The sequence below is a fragment of the Apteryx rowi genome, unplaced genomic scaffold (assembly GCF_003343035.1).
Source record: "Apteryx rowi isolate R43461 unplaced genomic scaffold, aptRow1 scaffold_2057, whole genome shotgun sequence".
NCBI classification, from domain to species: domain Eukaryota; kingdom Metazoa; phylum Chordata; class Aves; order Apterygiformes; family Apterygidae; genus Apteryx; species Apteryx rowi.
This window is the reverse complement of record NW_020448372.1, coordinates 1560-9842: the sequence shown is the minus strand read 5'-3', so window position 1 is coordinate 9842 and position 8283 is coordinate 1560. Positions and strand designations below refer to the sequence as shown.

The 8283-nt window shown below is 37.2% G+C and overlaps 1 protein-coding gene across 1 annotated transcript; it reads left to right on the top strand.

The window, feature by feature from the left end:
• The first annotated feature begins 3028 nt into the window (after window positions 1–3028).
• On the top strand, window positions 3029–7163 carry LOC112965196 (ankyrin repeat and SOCS box protein 3-like). The gene is made up of 2 exons (XM_026063972.1): window positions 3029–3755; window positions 5979–7163. Exons 1-2 carry the CDS (start codon window positions 3475–3477, stop codon window positions 6193–6195), a joined length of 498 nt encoding a protein of 165 aa, XP_025919757.1. The 5' UTR covers window positions 3029–3474; the 3' UTR covers window positions 6196–7163.
• Window positions 7164–8283: the final 1120 nt, after the last annotated feature.

Genomic DNA, 8283 nt, shown 5'->3' with positions numbered 1-8283 from the left:
GTGAGGCAATGGGCACAAACTGAAACACAGACAGTTCTATCTGAATATGAGGAAAAAACTTTTTCACTGTGAGGGTGACAGAGCACTGGAACAGGTTGCCCCGAGAGGTGGTGGAGTCTCCTTCTCTGGAGATATTCAAAACGCGCCTGGATGCAATCCTGTGCAATGTGCTCTAGGTGACCCTGCTTGAGCAGGGGGGTTGGACTAGATGATCTCCAGAGGTCCCTTCCAACCTCAACCATTCTGTGATTCTGTAATTGCAGAGGAAAACTATTAAAGTATACCTTACTCCTTAAATACTCCTTAAATATACATATAGTAGATCAGTGAGCCGCCCTTCATGTCGTTACTGTTGACTTTTCCTTTAGTACTGAAGTTTCTTCTTCTTTATTCTATGGGAAATCAATTCATGGAGGAGTAGGGTATTATTCTAAAAGATACAGATGTTACTATCTTTGAGTTTTCCTTGTCTCATTCCAAACTAGTTCAATGTATAAAATATTATTCAATGGACTGAATACTAACACAGCTCAGATCAGGATGGAGGATCAAACATCAGTCATTCTTGGTGGTTTTTAGCATACTGTATGGAGCTGTAAGGTCAATATGTTTATAGATTTTATTTGGGATTTGAGTGAAACTACCTGATATTGCTAGATGCCTTAGAACAACAGAGACATTGAGAAGCTTCATGTGGTTGAAAATATATTTGAACTTTTTCTGTCTTCAAGTAATTGCTCTCTTTCATTTAATATCTTCTCAGAATTAAATTTAGTTCACCCTTTATAGAGAATCCTCCTCAGGAGTATTATGCAAAGTAATGTTATGTGGCTAGTGTGCTTCATTAAGGAAAATACCTTCATTAAGCCTTTAAATCTTCTTAAAACTCAATTCCTAACAGAACTTTTCATGTGCATGGATCAAAATTTGTTGCTTGTGTGCTGCCATTTAAGTTCATGAATTTTTGGTAGCAGTCAATATAGTTCATTCCCCATTTAAAAAAAAAAAAAAGAAAGAAAGAAAGAAAAGAAACAAACCCCAAACGGTTATCTAGTTAATCCATTAACATAGTTTTTAGAGCTGACTTACATCTCTGAATCCTGATTTCAATTTCTCATTCTTGTGGCGTGTTTTCCACGTGACCTGCTCCAGTTTCCTTTATTTAAGGAGGAAGAATCAAATTAAGCAGTATTTTAACAGTTCTTAGATTCTTGAAGGTTGTTACCTGCCAATCTTTTTAGCAAAAATATGAAGATTTGGAGTATGTACCTTGGTGCCTTGATTTCTATAACCAGTTGAAGCTTGAGCACAGTAGACACTTATGGGGCTATTTGAGAAATCTCTTTGAACCGGAAAAGCTTGTTCTCATTAAAAATGGTCTTGAGGTGGTATACTTTTTTCCCTGGGTGAAATTGTTGAAAGAATTAACATGTCTGGGATATTCTTCACTGAAGCTTTCATTTGCCTTTGAAAGTTCTTTTGAGAATGTGGATATTCAGTATGTATTGATCTCAAATGTTAAAGCATACATAAATAATATGAAGGATATTATGTAATAATTTAAGGGATACATATACGTTTGAATATATATGTCCGTAGTATGTACTTGTTACATGCTATTAATTAATAGGATAGCACAATCCTACAGTTGGCTTAGAAAATTTTTTTAAAACCTTACCAAAGATGTGCTATCAGTGTAAGAACAATACTGGAATTGCAGCAAGTAACTTGCCATTTTTGTAATTTCCTAAAGGGAAAAAATGCAGTAGTATTTTGCTTGAACGTATCCTGCTTCAACTGAAAGGACATACTCCAAGGGAGGAAATCAGCAAGGACAGATTGTGTGGGGTATTTTTTTTCTTGTTTTTGTGGTGGTGTTTTTTAATAGTGAAGCACATCCCTGTGACTGTGCCTATTATAGCCTAATGTTTCTGTGGTCGGGCTGCAAATGACTTTGAATTGCTTGAAGCAGGAACTCATCCAGGTCCCAAACTGCGCATGTGAAATAACACATATGGAGAATAACCTGAATGTGCTCTACCATGTCTCCTATAAATTATGTATAAGATTTGCAGTGAAACAGTGCCTAGGGTTTATTATTACTGATTATTCTCTTCTTAGTACATAATAAAACCATTTAGGAAAGGAAGCAGATGTGATAATTGTACTAAATATGTGGTATAAATGAGGTAGGTAGCTGAGATGTCACCACTTCAAAACCAGTTCTATGAAGTGATATGCAATTGTATTATTAACTAAAAATGAACATGCAAATTATTGGTCATAATCTCATTCATTATAATATCAAAGTTAATACAGAATAATCAACAAAATGTTGAAATATGATTTGCTGCTAATTGCAGTGAGGGCAAAGAAAAGCATTTTGACAGTTCTTTTTTATCTTTTAATGAACACAAAGGAATCTGAGTTACTGTGTGAGTTGTAATAGCCTTTGGGGAGTCAGTGGTCTTGTGAACATCTACATGTCTTTGTAGGCTTGATTAAAATGGAGGGTAGAAAGAAATAGTACTTAATATTGTGAGCTCTTGCTTGACAGCTCTTGACTGTCTTGACTGTCACTTTTATTGCGTCCTGCAAAGCGTATTACAGTAAAACACTTTTGCATCTAAAATAAGCACTTTAAAATGTTTCTAATAGTTCTGTGGGTTGCAGAGCCTCCCACAAATAGAGCTGAATGCAAACCTGAAGAATGTTCCCACTGTTAGGGTAGGCCCTGACTTCTGAGATGCAGCGTTTTGGTATTTTCACCTAGTTGTTCATCTAATGCACGTGGCATATGTTTAAGGTGAAATCTATCCAAGTAGGCATTGTGTTTTCCATTTAAAATAAGCCTGCGGCAGATTAGTGTTGTGGTAATGTGCAAATATAGATGTTTGCTAGTAAATGGTGACTCTGGGTTGTTTCTATTAATGATGAGGGAAAAGGCTTGCTTTAAAGAGCTGGAAGTTAGTGCAGCTCCACCTCCCTGCTGTCCCTCTCGGGCCCCAGACGAGCATCGCTTGGTGGCGGCGCGGAGGCAAAGAACTGAAAGAGCAGGACGGCTCCTCGGGTCGTCCGTGCGGAGCCGCTTGAAACGGCGCAAAGACGACCGTACGGTTTCCCCAACTGTCTACGCTTGTCCTCTCCGTGGCTGGTGCACTACGTTTGGTTGTGCCACACTGCATCAGCAGCTCTCCTCATAAAACTTATTTAGATGAGGTTCATGATTAATGGTCTCCAGCTGTTTCTGTTACCACAGATTTTTCAGAGCAGGGGAAAAAAAAAGAGCAAATGTGTTGAGTGTGAGCACTGAGGACTCCTACAGGAGCTTTATGTTTTAAGCTGATGCTTTATGGAGACAGTTGCGGTCCCGAGGGTTTAGTGGGGCGGGGGTTGTTGGTAACAGAAATTTGCTGTCCTGGTGGTCCTTAGTAGAACTGAAATGGCCGATGTTTTCTGTGACATGCTAACGAGATGTGCTGTTCTTTGTATGCTGTTCATAGGTTTTTTGATTTAATCGATGTTCTCCTCAACTATGGGATCACCCTCCTTGGGATTAATTTAGGATATTGCCTGTACCACGGGAAGTTTCCTTTGTTTCGACGCTTCTTGAAGTTGGGCTGCTGGTTGCCTTCTGAGGACCAGCTGCCGGAGTTTGTAAGTTATGCAGTGAAAGCACACGAGCAGTACAAGGAGTGGCTGCCTTATCTGCTGTTGGCTGGTTTTAATCCACTGAATTTACTCTGCAAGTTGTGGTAAGAAGATCATATTATCTTGTTTTTTTAAATAGCGCCTGCTAATTTGCAAGCCTGTTGCTAGTCTTGTTCAACAAGGGCTTCCAAAGGATAGTCCGTGATAATTAGCTGCCATGATCTGGAGCAGAGAAGGTCTTGGAAGGTCTGAAGTGAAAGATGTGTGGGTAAAGGCTGCATTCGGTAAGACAGTTTCCTTCCCTGTTGGAGGAAGAAAGGCAGAGTGAGAACTGTTTTCTCCCTGCCCTGGCAAAAGGCATCCTTATCCATTTTGACACCACGCATCTCTTATTAGCCCCCAAATTTTGTTTAAACTTGAGTGCGCATGTCCAATACAGTAATTGTAAGAAGGATTTCAAATGCCAGGAAAGAGGTCAGAAGAGGTGGGAAACAAAGGTAGGGTGAAGCTGGGCCAAGGTTAGGAGGGGAGGAACTGGATGCAGTTAGAGACTGTGTAAAACCAAAATGATGCGGCAGAACTACCGGTCTGATTTTTGTATTCTTCTCCACGTAAATAACCTCTTGGCGATTGTTTTATACTTAATAGGATTACACTATAGCATAAAACTTGCACTTAAAATTGTAAAGTATTTTCTTGTGTGTTTTTGCTATCCATGCAAAAGATGCTTAGACTGATTTCCCTATTTATGAGCTTTTAACAGAATATTTTGCAATGTATAACCTCATTACGTGTATTACTTAACATGAGGAAAGGAGCAGGAGTTTAAGATTTACTTAGTTTTAAATATCAATTTATGTTTCAGCAGCTGTTCAGATAGCATAGCTAATTTGTYATGCTATTTGTAGTGTTAACTGCACTCCTTTTTGTTTTAGTGACATTCTGTTATTTGTTAACATCCGTGTCTTTCTAAGCAGTAGTCAGAGCATACTGTACTTAGAGCTCGGTATATCTGTGATTCTGTAGATCATTTTATACGTAGAAGACTGAGTGTGATTACAAGAGTAAGCMTACTATAAAATTGCAATGCATTAAGTAGACTAATCTTGCTATACRTTTTTTCATATGTAATGCTTTTAAATATCTTATGTAATCCACAGTGCTTTTAGAAAGAATGCTTGCTTTGTTTAAATGTCTGCTTTTTAGACTAGTGCTCATCATAGCATAATCTACAAGATTGAAGTTAAACGTAGAAAAACATCAATATTAACTATTTCCTCCTGGAAAATAACAAGAAAATAACAGCAAATTACATTTGCACATGTTGTTGATTGTGTCTGGCTCGTTGTGCAGAACAGTTGTATAATCATACATTGGTCAATCTAGTGCATTGACAATTCTAACTACTAGTGGCAAAGCAAAATCTCCAGACTGTTAAAGAAAGCTAGGCAACCAGAAATCTCTCCTCTGTGTTTTTCAGTAAATGTAGAAATGAAATCAAACATGACATCTCTTAATGTTGAAAAACAAAATAAGAATTAAAAAAAAAAAACTAGAAAGGATGTAAAATACCCTTTGGCATGAATCTCTTGAAAAAAGCACGTGTACTAAAAATTCCTGTTGTCCTATTTTTCTGTGTTTAGAGCTTTTGGTTTTCTGTTCAGGTAAAATTTCAGGAGTGTATGCATCTAGCTAGGAAGTTATTCTGTGAAACTGCATGGCTTTTCATCATACGTAATACTAAAACAGTTACTTATACCTGCTGTGCTACCCACTTACCCAGTTAAGGTGGTGTTAAAAGTTCTTCAGTTGTTGTAAAGATTTGAAATGCAAATCATACTGATTTCTGAATATGCGCAAATGCAACCTCTGGGAAAGGAGCATTAGAAACACTCGTGAATTCTATGTTGATTTAAAAAAAAAAAAAAGTAGCTATATATTTGTGGTATGACTTTTTCTCCAAATGTGATGGAAAAGCTTATAATGCCCTGGTAACAGGAGACCTCATTAAAATTTAGATGGAAATGGGACAAGAAATTAATGGAGAGGAGAATTCTACCTATTACTGAGGCTTATAAATTTCAGAGCAGTCTAACTGTTCCAGTCTAACTTCTAAAAAGTAATGGAGGAAGATATAATTGCATTGGTAAAGGGTTATGCTGTCAAAATTACTTTGGATTTCTTTGGTGGTTTTCTGTTTCTGTGCTTAGGATGTAGATGGTTAAGGATTTGTTAGAAATAATAAAACTTTCTATATATTTTTCCCATTGTAATTTTTATGCTATTGTACAAAATTATATAACTTATGGGAGTTTTTTGTTATGTAGGATTTATTCCGTCAACGAGGATGCTCTTAATTTTGTTCTGGAGTTCACGAACTGGAAGAGACTTCCTCCAGCTGTAGAACGAAACCTTTCAGACTACAAAGAGAGCTCCACTTGGATTCCAAACAGTCATTTTGGTAAGCAGCACCACTGGAGGAAAAAAAACCCTCTGTGTATACCTGTTCCCAGGATGGAAGTGGGAAATGGCTCTTTGTGCTAATGCATGATGGCAACAGAAGGTCAAATAGTCAATAGAAATTGCATGTCCAGATACAAGGAGCAAACATAGTAGTTACTTACAGAAAAGAAAAAAAAAAAACATATTTGAATGAATTTCACCCATTGTATTGTTCAATTCATCGTGTGCGTTTCAAGCAGGTATTTTTAATATGGACTAACATCTCCACGTTAAGTTAATGTGTGTGCCATATTAAATGCTATGCAAAGTAACTGAGACACTCTTTTAAGAGCCCCCATAAGGTTGAAGGCAACAGGATTGTGCCATTATAAACCAGTCTGTGCAAATATGCATATGAACACATGCTCGAAGTGCAATTCTAAGAGCTTTGATGGGGTGAGGAACTAGAAGACTGTGGACTGGCCTTGCTCTTTATTTTCTATCCTTTATAATCAAGTGGAGTTGACAACTGTTATGGAAGCGTTCTAGAAGCTGAAGGAATTTAGACAGAACTTGTGTACTCTTAAGGGTGGAAAAGCAAAATTAGGGCAGTGAATGTAAGTTAGTACTTTACCTTCCTAAAATGATTTGTTGAGCTTCTTGGAAGGTTTAAGGGAAGATGATGAATATTATTTGCTTACATTTTCTTGACAATATTCCACTGACTTTGTTTATTAGTTTTTGAATTTGATTTATATTTCCAATGAAGTGTCCATCCTGCTCTGTGAGCATTTGAGAGTGATTATGATAATTCATACGGTTTGTATTTTAATAAATATCTACAAATCTAGCAGTTTATTGTCATTCCTATAATCAAAATGTGGTCAGTCAAAAAAAAAATTCAATAACTGATGATCCCTGAGCACCTGTATCTGCCGTGTTCACCCTCCAGAAAAGCAAACTTAACATATAGACTTTGCAACATGACCTATGTATTATGTTATTGAGAAATTATGTTCAAATGTCTTACTCAATTTTAAATAAAATTTTCTTTGAAAGGGGCTGTAGTAATTTTTAAAAATGCCTACATTGTGTTAATGTTATTTAATAAGACTTTCTTTGGAATATTATATTTAATACTAACTAGCATATCTTTTTTGGAGTGAAACAAGGTTTTACTTGGGGAAATTTATTTTCCTTTGCTATTAGTAAATATACTTGTGCTGTAATAGTGGCTAAGGTCCTTGTACTCAATTTTCTTCCACTTTTTTAGGTAAAAATCTAACTCTGTTTATGATATAGGACAATTAACTGTTATGAATGTGTGTATCCTAAATTTAGTTTAGGACAAAGTAATGTGGTAGATATGTTGTTGTTTTTGTATTTTGCAGATGTGGTAAGAAACATTTGAAGAGTAAGGCTTCCACTTGAACACAAAAAAACAGTTCTTTACTGTGAAAGTGATTGAACACTGGAATAGGTTGCCCAGAGAGGTTGTGCAGTCTCCATCCTTTTGGAGATATTCCAAACCTGGCTGGATCTATGTCCAGCTGGGCAACCTGCTGTAGGTGACCCTGCTTGAGCAGGGGTGGGGTTGGACCAGATGATCTCCAGAGGTCCCTTCCAACCCCAACTGTTCTGCAGTTATATGTACATTCATTTTGCTTTGTGTGCAAGTCCTTCTCTTTGCTAGCTAAAAGCTGTGAGATAGATCTGCAGTTAACATCTTTTTAAAAAAATGTGTTTGTATTTCTGGAATGCTAAGTCCATTTTAATAGTAACTAAGTGTTGCTTGCTTAAGGAAAGCTTGTGGCTTGTAGGCGCTGGAGTACTTGCACAAAGAACAGAGTTCAGCTAGGGTTTGAAAGTAGGCCGGGGTCCCAAGTTAGATTGGAATGTTACTTTCTGTGCTCAGAAAGGGGGCAATCAAGCTATAGTGGTAGGCAATGGTAAAATATTTCAGAGATGTGATTTCTGAGTTTGCAGTAGCTATTTAGGGCATTTATCAGTGGCATTACTAATTGACAGACTTTCCGTCTTAAAATCTGTGTGTGGTGGTGGTGGTTTTTTGTTTGTTTGTTTGTTTTTCCCCTCGCGGGCAATAAGGGCCCTGTAAATCTTTGTGGTACAATGCAAAGAAGCTGCTCTGGAATCTGCACTGCTTCTGTTTTGGTTCTTCATCAAGCTGCC

Excerpts from the sequence above, each read along its gene's own strand:
- LOC112965196 (XM_026063972.1), top strand. The coding sequence starts at position 3,475 with ATGTGCTGTTCTTTGTATGCTGTTCATAGGTTTTTTGATTTAATCGAT. Across the intron at positions 3,756-5,978 it reads AATTTACTCTGCAAGTTGTG|GATTTATTCCGTCAACGAGG; the intron begins GTAAGAAGATCA and ends TTTGTTATGTAG.